A 20,309-nucleotide genomic window follows, 5' to 3' on the forward strand; every position below is an offset into this window, starting at 1 on the left:
TTGTCCCTGGCTTTGAACTTTGGTAAGTCGGATGAACTAAACTTTTCCAGTAGTTTGCCGGGAAAAGGTTCAGGATCGAGGGAGAAATACTTGCTCCCCATAGTTTGCTGTAGAACCATTTTTTCGATCTTCTTCTCGTTATCGAGGTCATGTTTGGCTTGCGCAGCTCTTCCATGGACATGTTTGAGGGTGCGAATCGAGGTTGGGGAATCGGAGATCCTTGAAAGGGGGAGTGACGGCTGGAGCTTGGAGTTGCTAAACCTTGTGTTGGTAATGTATCTTCGAGACGTACTAACCTTTGATTTTCAGATCGACGCCAAGTGGCAGAACCAGCCCTATGCATAAGACAAGCTAAAGTTTAGGCCCAAAGTTAAGCATTAGTCTAGACTTTTGACTCTTCCTATCGGTTTTCTATTCTCACTCTCGTTGGTACATTTTGGCTTTTCTTTTGGTCATTCTTTAGGTTTTCGAAACACTTGCCCGCGTGACATTCAAAGTTATATTAACTGGCATGCTTGGTTTCGGTGCCGAACATTGTCGTCATAGGAGGCCTAATGACGACGCAAGGAGTTATTTATTTTATAAGTCGTTTTTAGAATTGAGTGCCTTTTTCATACGTCCTCGTAGCAAATTTGTTACGAATTTTTTATTGCTACGTATATTTTGTGCGCGGGCACCGAGGCTGCGGTACCTGGCCAAAAGGCCAAGCAGCAACTTCACCGCCCAGCAAGGGCGATGAAATAATTGGCGCCCAGCCAGAGGCAAATCACGATGTAAGCCAAGGGGGCATGCACCAATGAGAGGGACCTTAGTGGGCGAGCGATTGGGTTTGGGACGGGTGTACTACTAGCGAAAAGTGCCGAGTGGACAACATTCGAAGCGTATGCACCCCCCGGTTGGCGATGGGTATCCTTAGTCCCAACTCCCAAGATAAAACATGCCAAGGGAGCCGAGATTCGTTATGCGGTTCTGTTCGTTCACATTAATATGCTGATTTTCAGGTCGTCCCAACTTGATAAGGAAATAAACGCGGAGTAGGATCGTTTCACCCTTCGGCTAATTTGATTACCTACGAGCACAAGTATTTAATTAACGTTCCCCAGTGAAGTCGCCACTGTGAGGGGGTCGAAAAAGCACAAGGCTAATGCATGACCTCGTCCCTCGTGGGCGTGACGTCGTCAGATCGAGTGTAGTTAGATTTCCTGTGAGTTTACGCCCAATCGACTAGTAATATAGGAGTCGCCATTCAGTTTTTAACGACAATGAGAAAAACTGACAAAACCTGGTTATCGTGACATAAAGGGAGTGCAATTATGTTCGGCCACGACGGCCATAGGTTCCCTTGTGATCCCTGGTGTGGGGATCGCTCAACGTACACCCGCAGGGCAGAGATTGAGAGTTCGGGGGACTGTAACTACCGAGAGGAGTGCTCATCGATAACTCCAGAGGCAGGTTATCCTTAATAGCTCAGTATAAATAATTGAAGGGACATGCGTTTAAACTATTAAACTACTCTGAATTGATTTTAGCAATATGCAACACGTACATAATACTAAATCGATCGTGATTATCTTATTTAGATTAATTTAAGGTACCTAGCATGATAATTCAATTGTCCAAGGTATTATCTTATTAGGTGTGATAGATCAATCAAGTTAATAGTTTGACAATTTTAGAAAAGGGTGATGAAAGCGATTAAATCATATGAGGGACACATTACAACGCACCCTTGAGAGGTGCGTCACGGTTCTCAGAAAACTAACCACTTGGCTTTGCTACTTCTCCTTTTATTTAACGAATCTCGGGTTTCTAAGCAGTGTTCCAGTATTTAGGCTTAATTCATCAGCTACAAGGGTGTAATTTGTTACGAATTTTTTATTGCTACGTATATTTTGTGCGCGGGCACCGAGGCTGCGGTACCTGGCCAAAAGGCCAAGCAGCAACTTCAGCGCCCAGCAAGGGCGATGAAATAATTGGCGCCCAGCCAGAGGCCAATCACGATGTAAGCCAAGGGGGCATGCACCAATGAGAGGGACCTTAGTGGGCGAGCGATTGGGTTTGGGACGGGTGTACTACTAGCGAAAAGTGCCGAGTGGACAACATTCGAAGCGTATGCACCCCCCGGTTGGCGATGGGTATCCTTAGTCCCAACTTCCAAGATAAAACATGCCAAGGGAGCCGAGATTCGTTATGCGGTTCTGTCCGTTCACATTAATATGCTGATTTTCAGGTCGTCCCAACTTGATAAGGAAATAAACGCGGAGTAGGATCGTTTCACCCTTCGGCTAATTTGATTACCTACGAGCACAAGTATTTAATTAACGTTCCCCAGTGGAGTCGCCACTGTGAGGGGGTCGAAAAAGCACAAGGCTAATGCATGACCTCGTCCCTCGTGGGCGTGACGTCGTCAGATCGAGTGTAGTTAGATTTCCTGTGAGTTTACGCCCAATCGACTAGTAATATAGGAGTCGCCATTCAGTTTTTAACGACAATGAGAAAAACTGACAAAACCTGGTTATCGTGACATAAAGGGAGTGCAATTATGTTCGGCCACGACGGCCATAGGTTCCCTTGTGATCCCTGGTGTGGGGATCGCTCAACGTACACCCGCAGGGCAGAGATTGAGAGTTCGGGGGACTGTAACTACCGAGAGGAGTGCTCATCGATAACTCCAGAGGCAGGTTATCCTTAATAGCTCAGCATAAATAATTGAAGGGACATGCGTTTAAACTATTAAACTACTCTGAATTGATTTTAGCAATATGCAACACGTACATAATACTAAATCGATCGTGATTATCTTATTTAGATTGATTTAAGGTACCTAGCATGATAATTCAATTGTCCAAGGTATTATCTTATTAGGCGTGATAGATCAATCAAGTTAATAGTTTGACAATTTTATAAAAGGGTGATGAAAGCGATTAAATCATATGAGGGACACATTACAACGCACCCTTGAGAGGTGCGTCACGGTTCTCAGAAAACTAACCACTTGGCTTTGCTACTTCTCCTTTTATTTAACGAATCTCGGGTTTCTAAGCAGTGTTCCAGTATTTAGGCTTAATTCATCAGCTACAAGGGACAGGATGCGTTCTGTTCGACTTTTGGGTCGATTGCGACAGAACGCCGAATCAATTTCGCAGCGTGAGGCTAGGCTTAAGGCTAGAGTCAATACTCAGGTTATGGAATTGTGTGTCCCGTTCACTTCGGTTTTTAGGCTGTATTTATAGGGAAAGAGTTTGTGGAACGATAGATATTTAGAATATGAATCCAAAAAGAATTCGGAGACGACACGGCCCCAGGTATTTTCAGCGCCCAGGGCTAGGCGCCGAAGATTTCGGCGCCCAGACCCAGGCGTTGAAAATAGGATCTGGCCGAGCCTTTTGTCAGATTTGGACTCTTAAACACGGAGCTTTTGAGACTTATCCGAGTTTCTTAGTGAGTATTAACTTATGACAGAATGCGTCTGGGCGCGTTACGAACTCTAGGTTCGTTAGGAATTTAATTAAAACGTCACTCTTATTTTCGAATTATAACAGGAATAGAATTCCTTTTGCCAATTCTATCTCTTTTAGGACTTATGTTGGAGTGCAACACCTAATTCTGACTGATTTTTATCTTTTATGACTTTGCCACTTTTAACAACTACTTCTTACGGCAGTTACTATTTTTAGCAGGTTTCTATAAATAGCAGTTTTGGCTGAAATGAAAGGGTGATTGAGATTCGTTATTTTACAGGAGATGTGTTGCCAAGTGGAGATTTATGTTCTCATCATCAAACCTTCCCTTTCAGGAATGGGGACAAAAGCAGGTGTCTACACATATTTAGACGGAACAATGGTGACGGTCTAACAAAGTGTCGCAAGGGGTTCGGGGGAGCGAATATTCATTTGTAAATTGCGACGCTTTATAGCGCCGCAAAATATTTCGGTGTCCTAAACCGTCGTTATTTACAAAAAAAACACGTGGTTCAACGTGTTTGTAAGCCCGCAAACCAAATTTCATCTGGCCAAAATATCCCGCCTAATAAATCTCACTCTAATTTTTCTCAGAGTCCCGCCTAATTCTCACCCCGCCTCCCACGTTTCTCTCAACCTCCCCATCGACTTACCTTAGGGCTGAAACCTAACTACCCTCGTCAAATTTTCCGGTGAATCCGTCTTCTCTCCTCCTCACCTTCAGCACCGTTAACGAATTCCTTGAATTTCGTCTTCAACCTGTACATTAGCACAGTTAAATCTCTCAATTCTCTCGGTTAAGCTATCTCACTCCTCATCCTATAAATTCATGAAAAATCGCAATTATTGAATTCACAACTCACCCAAAAAAATTCAAGATAAATTCGTTGCTGTCTCTGGTTTTTTATTGGAGAAAATCGAGCATCCTCTTGGATTTTGATTTGCTGCTTCCTTGGTGTTACCGGATAATTCTCCAGGTAATATTTTTTTAATTTTGTTGCCGGAATTTTCCGAAATTATATGCTTTATTGTTAATTTTAGAGGTTGTTGATTGTCTAAGTTATACTAACTCAAGGGGAAGATCAAAGAGCTGGTCGATTCGGGTCAAATAGAATTTATGTAATACTCTTCAACTGAATGTTTGTATTATTTGATTTTTTTTTTTTTTTTTTTTTTGCATTTTGGAGTAGTCTTCTACTCTTCTTAATGCTTTTTCTAGTTTTGAGTTAATTCTCACAACAGCTTCTGGGATGATATGGAAATGGGGGGATGTGCATCATGAGGCAACTACTCATTACATTAACCTCATTGATCTGACGACTTTGGGGCATCACTTTATCAAGAATGAATTTGGTCAGATGCCGTAAGTCGGCTGGAGATTGATCTATTTGGACTTTCTGCTGTTCAGGCGTACTTGCTTTGTGCAGAGGTATTTGCTTTCTATTTTGTTTGTTTTTAACTTGCTTCTAGTCTCCTGCTGCATGCTATTATATTGCTTCTTTCTTGGTTATTGGTGTTTATTTTATATTTCTAGCCTAGATTTGGACTTCTAGATTTGTTACGTAAACTGAACTTCGCATTATCAAATACCAGTATCAGGAATCAAAGAAATACCCATTCCGCATATGTCTCTCTTTTGAAGGGTGAGCTAAACCAAACACATCAAGAGCCTCTGTACTTGGGATTGACTAGATCATTTAAATCATCATTGTTTCATTACAGGCAGTATCCGTGGTAAGCTCTAAAACACAACGAGCTTTTAACTGATCATCACTTTCAATTTTTTCCTGCCTCACTATCCTCTCAAATGATCTTCTAATGAATTTTTAGAGGCCTCCTCTTAACTTACCTTAAGCATCTAAACGCCTTGGTTCTTGTACATTGATTTCTGTACAGGTTAAACGCATCTTATCTCTTATCACTTTATACCTTTTTTTAAACTTCTCCCAGTAAGGTTGTTGACAATTGGATCCAGAGCCTCTCCCTCAGCATTATCTTATGATCATTGCTTCTTGATGTTGTCCCTTGAGTTTGAGTAGTATCATCTTCATGTATAGAACATTGGAACTCCTGAGGTGCACCTCCGTTTAGCAAAAATAAAGGAGGATAAAATAAAAGCAAACAAGTGAGGTACTTTTACATGACCACTTAGAGGCCGTTTGCATGGAGGTTGTCTAAAACGATACTGGGTATACCATAACAATGGTATACTAGGGACATGAAGGTAATTGTAAGTGGAGTAAAGGTGGATGGCCCACCCTTAATCACCACTTCAGATATTTTGCAACTTCTCTCTCTAAAATTCTGTTCCAAAATTTGAATTTCAAAATTTTTTTTGACTTTTCAATTTATCTTTATTTTCTATTTTATAATTTACTGATTATTAATTTAATGTTATGTAAAAAATCAGGTGGTGGTTTCATTTTTACTGTTTCTTTCCAAAATACGGTTCTTTCGTCTTCTTCCTCCTTGCGTGCTCTCCCGCTCAATTGATCTCCCTCCAAATTCTCCTTCAAGAACTGCCCAAATTCTCAGTCTCTCGTTAGAAGGTTAGCCACTTCGTGACCGGTTTCCAATTCATACAGTCCAAAGAAGGTGTTTGCCAGGGCGATTATATTTGTTAACTAAGGACCTTCTGAATTACTTTCCAGGTGAAGTTAATTTATTTCTGTATGAATTGTTCTTTAGTTCTTGTTTTGGTAATATTTTATGTTTTCACAGTTTTTTGGGGCTGATTTGATTTTTAGGGTTTCACCATTTTGTTTGACAATTGTGTTGCTGATGAATTGAAAGTGAATTTTTTTCACAATTATGTTCTAATTACTTGAAGTAGCTCTTGTTATGGAAATTTAAGTGTATATTTAATTTAGTGATGAAGTAGCTATTTTTATGGAATTTTCATATTTGGGGTTAATTAGTGGTTAATTTGTGGTTATTATGCGAATTTTATACTGTGATGTTTGTTGTTGAATTACTTTCCAAGTCGAATTAAGTAATTTGATAAGCCTTCGTTTAGGTAAAGTTAAACTGATATGAAGGGGTGCCTGATTAAGGTTTAATTCGTGTGATGTCATGCTTTTAAAAGTACCTTTGTTTGTTTGATTGTTGTTTGGTACTTGATCTGGTACCAAATTGAAAATATTACATATTTTGGTACATTTAGGTAAAGGATATATGATTTGGTATTTTCTTTGGTACCAAACCTAAATTACCAATGTGTTTGGTACTGTTAAAATCGAAGGTATGCATGGTATAATGATTGGTAAAATTGTATTTGTAGGATGGTTATCAAGGGACAAAGTGGTAGCAGCAGCAAACCTAGGGTGAGTGTCACTGCTCATTTTATGAGTCTATCGTATTTGCTGATAATTGATAGTATGTATATTGTTATACGTTTATTAACAAGATATGTATTTCAATATTGTTTTTAAGGAAAAACGCGTGGAAGTTGCTCGGAATAGTAAGCTAAAGGGCAAAGACCCTGTCGTCGATGAAGAAATGGAAGAAGATGAGGAAGGGCGATCGTTGTCTAGGGATGACAGTGACGAATCTGTTTTTGACGGGGATGCATATGAAGATGTTGAAGATGATGAATATGAGGATGAGATATATGAGGACGAAGAATTCGAGGATGAATTATGCCAGAGAACAGTGAAACGTGCGCCAAAGAAAAGGCAATCTGCTAAAAGCAGGAGGGTTATTTCATATGATGAAGTAGAGGAGGAAGAAGATATAGAAGACGAAGACGGTGAATATATGGATGGTGGGTATGAAGATGAAGGAGAGGATGTTGTTGTTCGCGTTCAGAAAAGAGGGAAGAGTTGGAAGGAGGTCGGGCAGAATGCTTTGAAGAAGAAGGCACATCTGCAGATGATGCGGAAGAGGCGTAGAGAGGATTATGATGATGTTGACGAGGGAAGGAGACCTATGAAGAAGACGATACTTCCTGTGATGAAGCAGATGGGTAGGAAGTTTGATGAAACAGGGGTAGCAAAAGGAAAGCCCCCTGCAAAACAGAAGGCAATCAGAGGGAATAACAGGAGGATGTTTGTGCGGGTATATAATTTTGAAATTTATTCATTGTTTTTAAGGATTTTTATGGTATAATAATGTTTTTTCTACGTAGTTGATGCTAATGCTTTTTTCATATTTAGGTACCAATTCCCAAACATCCTATGTCTAGGGGTGAGTATGCGAAGTTTCACGGCGTGGTAGTTGCTACTCAGCGGGCTAATTGTGGCCGGAAGGTACTATTGATCCTATATTTAAAGATGAATTGTGTGTTTTGATTAGGTTTTGTCAGTTGATAATTTCAATTTTTTACTTAAACTATTATGTGTAGCAACCAAGCGTTATCTGTCGCACGGATGCATTTTCAAAGATTATTGCTGCTTTTGATGAGTCAAGGAGAAGTTGCGTTAGGAAAATGGGTTTCGGGGGGATGTTGGATTTGAAAATATCCAAGCTACCTAGGCAGTTGTGCTACTGGTTAATGTCCCGGTTGGATGGGGGTAACAGTTACCTTGTTGGAGGGGACGGCCATGTGTTGCCGATAACTGCTTCCCATTGGGAATATGTATTCGGATTCCAGAACAGCGGTCTTCCGGTGCCAGTGAAGGAGTCTGATCTTCCTCCAGGCACCCTTAAAGCGATGGCCCTCAAGTATGGTGAAAAGAATACATCAACCTCAAAGAGCACAATAATCATAGCAAAATCTGTAAAGGAATTGGCAGGGCCGGTTGACGGTGAAGGAAAGATAAGCTCCTGGCTAATCAGCGTGATAGGGCCTCGTTCATGGAAATTTTCATGATTGTGTTGCTGGGGCAGATTTTATGTCCTTCTACCGATGGGGGTAACATGTCTTTAAAATTGCTAGGTGCAGTTTTCGTGGCAAAGAATGCATCACTGTACAATTGGTGTGAGTTTTGTCACACATGGCTTTTAGACTACGGAGACGCCTGTCAGCGGAAGATAGACCATCAGGGGTATGCCGCTGGGACTGGTGGTTGTGTGTTGTTTTTGCTGGTGCGTCTATCTTACTGAAATATTTAATGTTTTAAATTATATAAAAGGTTAATATTGTTATTGTTGTGGTGTTAGTATCCTGTCTTATATTACAGTGCCTTACCTGAAATTGGATTTGTTTTACAGATTTTCTACCTAGACCATTTATGCAGGCATCCTGTGAGATGGGATGAGTTTCCCAGGATCAAAGTCTGGACACAGGAGGAAGTGGATGAGGCCAAGAATCGGGATAGGAAAGCGAGTGAAGATTATGGAAGGATTACGGTGGGTAACTGGTTGTTAGTCGGTCGTATTTGTCATATTAAATTTTGTATTATCTAATCTGACTGAAATCTATTCCTTTTATAATCTTTTCAGACTGTTGATGTTGTGTACGGGGATCCTCATCCCCTTTACGGCAGGGAGGGTAGACGGTCTCCCGCAGTAGAGGTTGCTGAGATGGTAGCATAGATGACTTCTTCAGAATGGAGACGCACCCTAGCTCAGGAGGTCACAGAGATGGTATGGGAAGTTAAACGCTTTCCTCAATTTTATGTTGATGTTAGTGATTAATAGCCATAAATGTTTTAGGGTTTCAAATAGTACTCATAAATGTCTTTAGGTGTACCATATGAATGATATTGATGTTGTTTGGTACTCTCTGTAGTGGGATAATTATCAAATATTGATTGTTTGGTATCGTCTCCACTAGATAATCTTGGTATTAGTGATAAATAGGCATACATGTTTAACTAGTAAAAAATAGTACTCACCAAGGTCTGGAGGAGTCATGTCTGTGTTTATGAATTACTTTACCTTTTTTTCTGTTTAGGTTATGGGGCAGCTTGCTCCATTATTGCAAGATCGCCGGGGCGTATCCCGTGGGGGGGTCATTGAAAGAGGAATGAGGTCATATCATGCTACCGATCATTTGACGATAGATGTTGATGGTGTGGCTATGCCGGTGGACAAGTCTGTCAATAAGGTGCTTACAGAGTTGGATGCCGATGACGATTCCGATGTGGAGTTGCAACCGTCTGATGGGGGATGTGTATTTGTCGGCTCTCATGGGAGTGTGCCAGTTATGAATCCCCTAGACCCGGTCAGCCACGCTGATGTACCTTTGGTCCACACTGCTGATGATGTTGGTGTAGTAGCAACTGAGCCAGAAACAAGCAAGCACCCGGTCGACCAGACACATCAGCACGGACAGGTTCAAGCTGGTGACGGGCCACCTTCAGATGGAATGTCATCGGAGAAGGTGGGACAGCTGGGTGTAGTTGAAGACAAAGAGGATGATGAAGACAATGGTGAGGAGAATGTTGAGGAGCCGGAAGAGGAGGATGGTGGCGTCAAGGATGGGGGGCCAAATAACAGGGATGATGACGATGATGAGGGACCGGCTAATGGTCCTGTGCAAGGAACGGTTGCAGCATCGCCCTTGGAGAACATCGCTCAAGAGAACCCCTCTGAAGATAAGAACAGTGAAGAGAACACCAGTCAAGATAACCCCACTGAAGGGAAGACCACTGATGAGAATCTCCAACCTGATGACCAAGAACGACCACGGAAGAAATTGATCCTAAGGATTCCGAGAACAAATCCGAAAACACGCAATCGGCAGACGCGAGTACGAATGACAAAACTTGAGAGTGACGTAGTAGCTTATGTGGAGTCATACAATCCTAAAGGGAAAGAGCAGTACGTTCTACAACTTTTACTCATGTAACACTTAAGTACGTTGTATACACTAACGTACGTTGTATATTTATTTAATGACAATCACTTGTATCTGTATTTTATGTTTGCAGGGGGGCCATGCTTATCGAGTGTGATGGTAATGATGCAAATCGGATGATGTGCTACTCGGTTGTGCGTCCTAGGGAGTACGTGCATTCCCAGTACGTTCGGGCCGTTGCAAACATATACAACAGGGAATGGGCTCTGGAATACCCAACGAATTCTCGCAGAATCATGTTGGACTCCTCATTTGCGGTATGTTTTCCTAATATTCACCATTAATGAAATCAATAAAGTAAGCGTACGAGGTTGCTTAGTTATTGGTTGTTGTGCTTTACAGTATCAGAAATTAAAGACGAGGGAAACATATGCTGGTCTGCTGAAGAAGTGGTCCACCCCTCTCCAGAAGATTGTGTCAGTTGATATATCTGTGGTAAGTCTAATTAGTCTTTTTACTCCATGTTTAGATGTCTGATTACTCTGGTTGGTAATATATGCCAACAACATGTGTCTGACTATTTTCGGACTAATAACTGAGTGATGAGGCCGTATTTTAGGGATTTGGAAATAACTTCCTACATGCCTTTTACATTGAATGATTGCTCTCTATTTGGTCAGTTCGGGATCTGTCTTCTTTTTGAGGAACGTCCTTGTACAATTTGTTATTTTAGTTTTTGGTGTATTAATTGTCCGCGACACACAGGTATGCGATTTGTAAGAATTTGTAATTATCATGTCCAGGTCTATGTTCCAGTTGTGGACAACGGACATTGGTGGTGTGTTGCTTTTGCACTGAAAGACCAGAAGATATGGTTCATTGACAGCATGTATACTAATCCTACTTCCGAGCATTCTGGGGATGTTAAAAAATTGGTATCTAATCATGTGATATGTAGTTTTTACTTAGTTTTTACTTAACCTGGTTTGGTGGGAGTTTAAGAACATTGAGTTCACTCATTTTATTGTACTAACATAATACGGTCTCCTCATTCCAGATAGCAGCTGTGGAGTACGTTCTACATTGGAGGGACACGCAGTATAATGCAGCTCTTGTTTGGAAGTTGAAGCAAATGCATACTTGGCCCTTGGACTCCATTAGCTTCCCTGACTACAACGACAAGTACTGTTTATGCTACCTTTTCATCGTCGAGTAACCACCTTAAGTCTTACTGATATGTTTTGTTTGGCTTTGTAGTCATGCGTGTGGAATAGTAATGCTTATGGCTATCCAGGAAAGTGCAAGGGCATTTACAAAGACGATGCAAGTGGTAAGTCATCTACTACTATAACTGTAAGTGCTATACCCCCACACTATAAACTTACAGTTGTCTTTTCAAACTTGTTTTGGGACAGGGGGACATCAGTGTAGCTCGGAAGGCACTGTTTTTGTCTCACTTGAATTCAGATTTCAACTCCTGCCGCCCGCTTCTTCCCCAAATCGTTGCAACCCACTGCCTAGTTCGTTGATGTTTGGTCGTGCTTCATCTGCTAACGTTTAGGGTTTTAACCGAAAAAACAATTGCACACTTATCTGGTCATTTTTTGAAATGTGATCAACGCGTGAACTAAATCATAGTTGTTGTCTTTTGATACTCACATTATTCCTAGGAGATGGGATACATTGCTTGCAAGTATGTTTTGTAAGTTATGTGGTATGCTTTGTATCGTGCATTAAAGATCTACAATACGAGTTTAGTACGTGTTGTGGTACTTAATAGGTTGTTTGGTACCGTTATTAGAAAAGTTTGGGTACAATCTACGAGTTTGGTACAGCCTGAACTTTGTTCCGGTTTTGCATGGTACCAAGCATAAATTGAGTACCAAACAAGATCAGATATGTACCACACGCACATTAGTAATTGTTGCTACAAAAGTTGGATGATTAAGAGTTAGACAAAATAGTACGCAAACACGGTGACCTCAGTAATCAAAATTTGCGGTGTTTATGAATTTAGTCAATAACTAGTTTTCATTTCAGCAGTGTTTATTGTTATAAAGGATAAAAAGGTTATATCAAGTCCTAAGTCAGGTCCGACCCGTTCGACAGGCTGGTAATTTGGTATCGAAATACAATTTTGACACATTAGTTTTTTTTGATACATAAGTACTGGCACACGAGTTGAGATATTAAGAGTAAAATTAACGGTGGCTACAAAAGTAATGGTTAACAATAGTTCGATACTTTCGCACGAATTTCTAAATTTTGTATAATTCATCCTGTAATCCATCGGACGACTAGGATCTGGAACCTTACCTATTAACAATCCAAAAAAACAAGAGCATTATATATATTTATGCAGATCGTGTGAAGTAGTTTCCATTATTTAAAGCGAAGAGGGTAATACGAATCATGGATTACATTATCCGCCGATACCATTGGGTAATATGATTCTGGACGGTTCTTTGTAAATGAAGTCCTATTTAATTTTCGGCAACAGGTAATATTAATCATATTAGCAAAATCTATTAATCGAATGTTGTCTGGGTTACAGTTTGGTATACCTCTTGTATTTGTTTCGGACTCTACTGAATACTAATATGAGATAAAAAACGTACAATACCTTGGTTTGGTACATTATCAGCCGTAAATTATCACCCGTTTGGTATCAAGTTCGATAGTTGGGTTTTTATTGTGGTTAATTGTCGTTAATTTGAATTTGAAAATTGAAAAATGTGATCTTGTGTATTGTTTGTAGAGTAATCTGGAATCAACACATAAAAAAATGTTTAAACTAACCAAACCACACATTTACAATGGCCATATACAACGCATAAACATATGTTTAAACTAACAAAATCACACATTTACATTCACACTAACCAAATCAAAGAAAACATTATGCTGAAGGAGGATGTCAAACACACAGGGAAATTAAAAAAATAACTAAAGCAATACATTTGAGAAATATGAAACAATCACACAGCTAACACTATGGCATTGAAATAATAGTATGCAAATGGCCAGACTTCCAGGACATTACATGCCACCACACTGAATCCTCCAACTGTAGTTTGCATTCCCCACACTTGTGTCGAAATTATTGAAATCAATGTCACTCGGTACATTAAGTAGTGCTTCCCTAGGGTTCAAGGTATTTGACCCTTCCCTCCACAGGTCACAGACGCACTTATATTTAAACCTTGTGTAAGTGCCATTTGTTTCTTTGTACTCTAGGGTTTCATAGTATCGAAAATTAAGGGTACGTACTCTTTCGGAGAATTTCCAATCAAAGTCGGGGCAGTAGTATTGATTGATCAATTCCATGGCCCACTTCTTGCATGCGAACACTTAATTAGCCCTAGTTGGCTTGTCCATCTTAGACCATATGACACCCATTATATTAGCATCTCCGGCAACAATTTCGACGCTCTTAGACTGTGCACATCCGTGTTGGTCTGGTTCAACCACCGCATAGCCATACTTTTCCGCGAGGTCGATCTCGAATTGTTGTATGAGGTCGTGTTTGCGAGCAGTTTTGTGTTGTTCCGTATAATCGAAACGGTAATGGTGGTTAGGACAGACTCTGGGGTAATAATTTGGCGGAATTTCCATTTTCGAATGAAATGCTTTGTGAAGACAATAAAGTTTATGGAAATAACCCTCACAGGAAGTGTTATTTATAGAGCGCCTGTTTTAACCGTCAGATAACTGCCACCTTATCCATTTAATAAAAAAAACACCCATATTTCGTTATGCTAACCTTACACTAAACCTTAAATTTGAAAAAATAATACGTTTGGTACCTCTGTCGCAATATAAACAGTACCAAACATGTGTTGTTCATTGGTTTGGTACTAATTTACTCAATGGTACCATATGCCTACGGAATAAGGGTGATCGTAGACCATGACCTCGACGAAATTATACCATGACCTTTGAAACTGTTAGTGTTATTTGTCGTTCGTTATTGAAAATCTAATTATCATTATACGAATTTAAAAAAAATACTTCATTTTAGCAATCATAGTTAATAAACCAAATCACACCTTTACATTACAATAACATAATCTAAAGGAGGATGACAAACACACCAAATCACACTTCACACTAGGGCATTTAAATAAAATTAAGCAATACATAAGATGAAAAGAAAACAATCACACGCCTAAAACTATGGCATTGAAATAACAGAAGGAAATTGGCTAGAGAATTCCAAGACATTACATGGCACCACACTGAATCCTCCAATTGTAGTTTGCATTGTCCACACTTTGAACGAAATTATTGAAATCAATGTCACTCGGTACATTGAGCAGCGTTTCCCTAAGGTTCAAGGTATTTGATGCTTCCTTCCACAGGTCACAGACGCACTTATATTTAATCCTTGTGTAAGTGCCATTTGTTTCTTTGTACTCTAGGATCTCATAGTATCGAAAATTAACGGTACGTACTCTTTCGGAGAATCTGCAATCGAAGTTGGGGCGGTAGTATTGATTGATCAGTTCCATGGCCCACTTCTTGCATGCGAACACTGAATTGGCCCTAGTTGGCTTGTCCATCTTAGACCATATGATACCCATTACATTCTCATCTCCTGCAACAATATCGACGCTCCTGGGCTGTTCATCACCGTGTTGGTCTGGTTCAACCACCGCATAGCCATAGTTTTCCGCGAGGTCGATCTCGAATTCTTGTATGAGATCTGGTTTGCGAGCAATTTTGTGTTGTGCGACATGATCATAACGGTAATGGTGGTTAGGGCAGACTTTGGGGTATGCATTTGGTGGAATTTCCATTTTGCAAATGAAATGCTTTGTGAAGAGATGTGAAGAGAGAATAAAGTTTTTGAATATCTCCCTCATACTACGTGTTATTTATAGAGGATTTGATGTAACGGTCACAAAACTGCCACCTCTTCGGTTTTATATTATTTAGATAATCAACCGTCGCAATATACTCACACTTATTGACGCAAACATTTACACTAACCAAACCTTATATCTTCTTCAAACTGCTGACGGTTCATTGTCAGTTATGATATTCAATTCGCGCGATTTTCAACCTAATACGCTTTAAAATTTCAGCTTTATTAAAGACCCCCAAAGAAATTACCAGACAGCGTCCCTTTGTTACACTCAATGTTGACGAAAAAATAGGATTGTCGAGTATTAAGTAGCCCGTACGAAAATTTAGGGTTGTCGAGTACAAAGGCGTTATCGAAAATTACAATAAAATCACCCACAAATGGTAATTACATAATATGGTTCATTAAATAGTTGCAAACACTTAACATACTTGCAATCACTTATCATAAGACACACTTACAAACATCTGTAAACCCTAATTTCATAAACAGAAAGACGCACTAAAATTCTAATCATGTGTGCAACTCACACAGTTGTACACAATAAAATCAATTTTTAAAATAACATTTACAACTTACACTGCGTCACACTAACTTACTATTAATATGTACTACTTATAATGCGTCACACCTTACTTTAGCAAACATACGGAATTGCGTTAATGAAGGGAATAATCAGTCTCACGGAGCAAGTGTAGGGGACTTGATACGCTCAATTCCTATATTAAGATCAATCACCCTTTGTTCTGCGTCATCATATTGCTCAATGATTTCTTTTATATGGTCAAAAAGATCCCCATGACCACCAATACGCAGCGCCTGGTGTAGCGATGTAAAGAAATGACGTTGCATGGATTTGAGTCGATGTATATGTTCTTTGCAATTTCATATCCCATTCTCCATTACCTTGTTCATTTCATCAACGCCTTGCTCCACATCGTCATAGCTCTGTAGCAAATCCTTGAAAAGGGTCTCAGCCCGATTATTCCCTTCCCACCTCATTCTTATCATTGTTGATTTTATGCAGTCACGTTGAGTTTTTTTCGCTTCCTTGATTTGTTGAACCTTTGCATTAATTTCTGCCATGGCACGTTCTTCCGCCGTGGGTCTATGAGGGACGCCAGACCATCTTGAGTTTGCGGACGATGCCATTTTATTATCGTATTTCTCCAATGCATGCACTCTATAAACGTGAATGTGTTCTCCTATTTATAGAAGACGATCCCTGGGTCCGTCCTTATCCAAATAATGTGGAAATGAATAACTACCTTTATCATAATAATGAAACTGCCTTTCTATATGTAACTACCCATCGGGGGTATGGTGCGCAATACCCGCCTACCTAACTTAAAAACTACCACGCCAAGTTTGTCATTGTTTTATCCCCATAAAGTACCATTCCCAAGGCTATGCTGTCTCAACCTCCTAAATCCAGAGTCCCAAACAATCCACACTCTCAACGGTTGTTTATTAACTAAACCTTTTGTATAAGACATATATGTTTCATGTATTTATGGTCCAGGTGTGATACGGAGTATTTATAAGTGTGTACATGAATAAGTTTGTATTGTTTTGTTTGAGTACATACTGGTAAAAAAGGTATACGGGAATAAATCATCATATACCAAACCTAGTTAATTGGTAGTTTGGGGTTCCAAACGTAAAGATTTGAAGTTCATTTACTAACTTACGTAAAAACATTGGGAAATGTGAGTCACATTAATTACTTTCAACCACTGTAAGTAATGGCTATCAACTACCTGTTCTAGTTTAACTTCATTTAATCTTCTCCCTTTATACAAACTTATAGCCATAAGTGTTTTCCCCCTCAATCAATAGCCAATTTCTCATTACTACCTTTTAGCATGAAGAAACTGAAGTCGATTTCGAGTAGGGTTGCGCAAAACCAGGTCTCTGGGACTTGCCAAAATTACCTTTCACATCCAAATTGTGTTTTTTATTTCAATCCACCAAAATCAACAAACGTCCCTGATTTGGACTACAACAAAACCTCGTACTACGTCGACATGGAAGACTTAGAAATGCTTTTTCCGTTAGATGAAGCAATTAAGACGGACTTGAATTTTCAAGTTACTGCTGTCATGGACAAATTGCCGTACACCCATGAAAATTTCTCTTGTGCCATCATGGCAACAACTGAAGGGAATGCTGCTGCAGCTCACCGTCCTTTAATCAGAGACCAACCGCACATGCATTTGGGCTTCTGGAGGTTTCTCGACTGGTGCTCCAACCAACTGAGGGAACAACTTGACTGGAAGTTGTACCCAACGGAGCTTCTTGCAGTCGTTGACCCCGTCCCAGACATAGATGTCCAGGATCTACCAATTTATATCATCCCCGCCTTCGATGCACACATTTTCATTGCATCCTACTCAGACACTATTCACATTATGAGGGCGGAGGACTTTTTCTATAGCCTAAATGTCAGAGTGAGGCAGCGATTTTTTTGGGGCATGTCTCGTGCCTACACAGACATTTCTGTTGAGGGACAAAAGAAATTCGAGGGGGTACCAAATACGATCCCACGCGGTTTGATTGTGTCAATATGGAATGCTAAGTCCATGACAAGGCCATCATTCAAGGCGACATTCTTGGAACTGTTTCCAACCCACCACCCGGCTCTCTTGATTGTCACTGAAGCCAGGATAAGCGACGAACACTGTCAGGAACTGATAAATACCCTACCAGGAAAGTACGAGAGTGCAGTGTTCGATAACATAGATCAGTGTGGAGGGGTGGTTCTTATGTGGCGCGTTAACGATCTATTCGTATCTTATAAAGAAGATGATTCCACGGCAGAAAGCGGCTTGTTCAACTTCACATTTGAGGTAAAAAGCGTACAACACCCCTCTTTCTACATACTCTACTTAGATTAAATGCCCTTTGAAACGACATTGATTACCTTTACATGAAATTTGACCTTAGTCTGAGAGTTTAGTACCGTAATAAAGTCGAAAAGGGTTCCATTCCCGTGCATGTAGTTGTACCTTTCTACTAATTTTCTTAATAAATTTTACGAATGTGGTACCAAACACAAACTACACTAGTATCATCTTTGCAATCCACCTTAATATTTCTGGACACTTTTAGATTGTGCGATGGTCTCTCCAAATTAATGTTGTGGGTAGGTAGCTAAGTAAGTACAAGAGTATATAAGTTCAAATGAAGACCCACCCAATTATATTCAATACGTTTCCTAATTCGACGTCTAATATGTAACTCATACTTACAATTTTGTGTACAGCCGGTGGTTTACGTGTCAAGAAAGAAAAAAGTAGCCCGTACGTCGGAGTTGGGTCTATGAAGATGGCAAGGATTGAGGGTGAGTCAACTACAACAATTATAAACAACTAGGGTTCTTATTATATTGGTTTGTATTCGTAGTCGGCTATATTCTTATAATCAGTGTTGTGTAAGCTGAAGAATTAAATTCCTTAAGTGTTGTATTATGATATATAATGTTAGAATTTGTATTAAATTGAACAAGGTTTATTTATTAGTAATGCTAGACTATCATGACAAATGTAATGTTAATAACATATTAATTGTGAACTCATGTAAATTCACATAAAATACGAATTGTCTATTTGGTACTACCGTGTGTACCAAATACCGATTACATAGTACAAATACAATCCTAGGGCCTTACTAAAAACGACCAAAAAATACAAGCTTTTGGGAGAATTTTGCAAACCTAGGGCTAAAGTAATAACACTTTTAGAATAAAAAACATAAACTTACCGAGGACACACCCATTACGTAATGTTTGTGTATCCCAAACCGCATCATTTGGTACCCATATTAGCGAAGTGTAGGTACCAATTACCATCAAATTTCTTCACTTGCGTCGCTGTTAGAACTATCGTACTCATCAGCTGAGTCAGGGTGAAAGTAGACTATGTCCTCGTCGTGATAATATATCTTAGAACATCTCCAACCGAAGGCCAGTTCCATCTGCTGATCGTAATGAGCAGGGTAGTTATGCGTAGAGTAAAAAGGGTTTTCAAGGAGTAAATCCAACTCACTCATCGTCTCCAACCCATTCAGATCTATCATTTCGTTCTTGAAATGGAGGTAGTTGTCTTCATCGTAAGAGAGGTAGTAAAAAAGATCCTCGTTTCCGAAATTCATCCACTCGAACGTGGTCTCCCTCTCTTTGAAACCCATGTATTTCCGACCAAGCACTAGTAGGCCGAATGGACCCGACTCTGTCTCATGTTCCTGTAACCTTTAATTGACCTCATCCAACCACCCTTTAAAGGGCTTGAACATCTCAAAGAATTTGACAAGGTAGCGGTAGAAGAGATCATTTTCCATGCATTTAAGGATGATTTTTTAAAGTTTGTTTAAGTTAAAACTAAAAGCCATCTTATACGAATCTAGTAAGTAATATAAAAAACAATACGCCTCTTTCCTGAAGCGTCTTGCACTAACTATCTTGAGAGGTGTGAGGTACGGCCATTTAGGGTTGAAGTCTATTCCACCTATGGCTTCATCCCCGTTCCTGGGCACAGCTGCCAGAAGGTGGGGGAAGACAAGGCTTTCAGCCCTTTTACGTACCGTGTGGATCCCGACGACGTCCTTTACGTCGCGTTGGCCGGAATCAGCCATGACCTTTAACACTTCGTCACTATCCATTACCTTGGCCTTTCCCTTCTCCCTGGCTGTGTACCTCCTAGTCCTTGGTGTTTCTTCCTGTTCAGGTGCCTTGTCTTTTCCCTTACTGCAAATATATTTACACAAATGTACCATACCAAGCGATTTAGTACACACTCCATATTAGTAAAGTACGATCGACATTAATAAACTAAACTAAATAAATGTCAATGGTGTAATATAAACATAAACACAACAAGAAAGCCGTATTTATCACATATTTGTCTTTAACAGAACAAGGTCATACATTAGCAGAAGTTACCTTTTATTTTCTTTCCGAGTAGGACCACCCGCCATGACTGGAAGTAGTTTCTAGTTAAATCTCTATAGAAAGTTGGATGCAAAATGAAATAAAACCTAGGAATGCCTCATTTTAATTATAGAAGTACAGGATAAGGAATGCAACAATGAATGATTACCTTTGTTGGTGGTTGGGGTTTAAGTCCAAGTACAACATTAATAAAAGGTAGTTGGCGTAACTACAGTATATTAATGAAAAGACATAAAATAAACTTAGTTGTGTAATGAACTATTCACAAAAAAAAACGAGGAAAAAATACAAGGTAAAAGTATCTGAATTTGTATTGTTTATGTTTTTTAAAATTATTAGGGGAAATGCAAT

The 20,309-nt window shown here is 39.8% G+C and overlaps 1 protein-coding gene across 1 annotated transcript; it reads left to right on the plus strand.

The window, feature by feature from the left end:
* Positions 1 to 6,076: 6,076 nt before the first annotated feature.
* Positions 6,077 to 10,453, plus strand: LOC110794250 (uncharacterized). The gene is made up of 7 exons (XM_056829039.1): positions 6,077 to 6,112; positions 6,742 to 6,784; positions 6,894 to 7,517; positions 7,616 to 7,708; positions 8,613 to 8,750; positions 8,844 to 8,987; positions 10,277 to 10,453. Exons 2-6 carry the CDS (start codon positions 6,743 to 6,745, stop codon positions 8,934 to 8,936), a joined length of 990 nt encoding a protein of 329 aa, XP_056685017.1. The 5' UTR covers positions 6,077 to 6,112; position 6,742; the 3' UTR covers positions 8,937 to 8,987; positions 10,277 to 10,453.
* The last annotated feature ends 9,856 nt before the right edge of the window (positions 10,454 to 20,309 follow it).

This window comes from Spinacia oleracea, chromosome 5, assembly GCF_020520425.1.
Source record: "Spinacia oleracea cultivar Varoflay chromosome 5, BTI_SOV_V1, whole genome shotgun sequence".
Classification (NCBI taxonomy): Eukaryota; Viridiplantae; Streptophyta; class Magnoliopsida; order Caryophyllales; family Amaranthaceae; genus Spinacia; species Spinacia oleracea.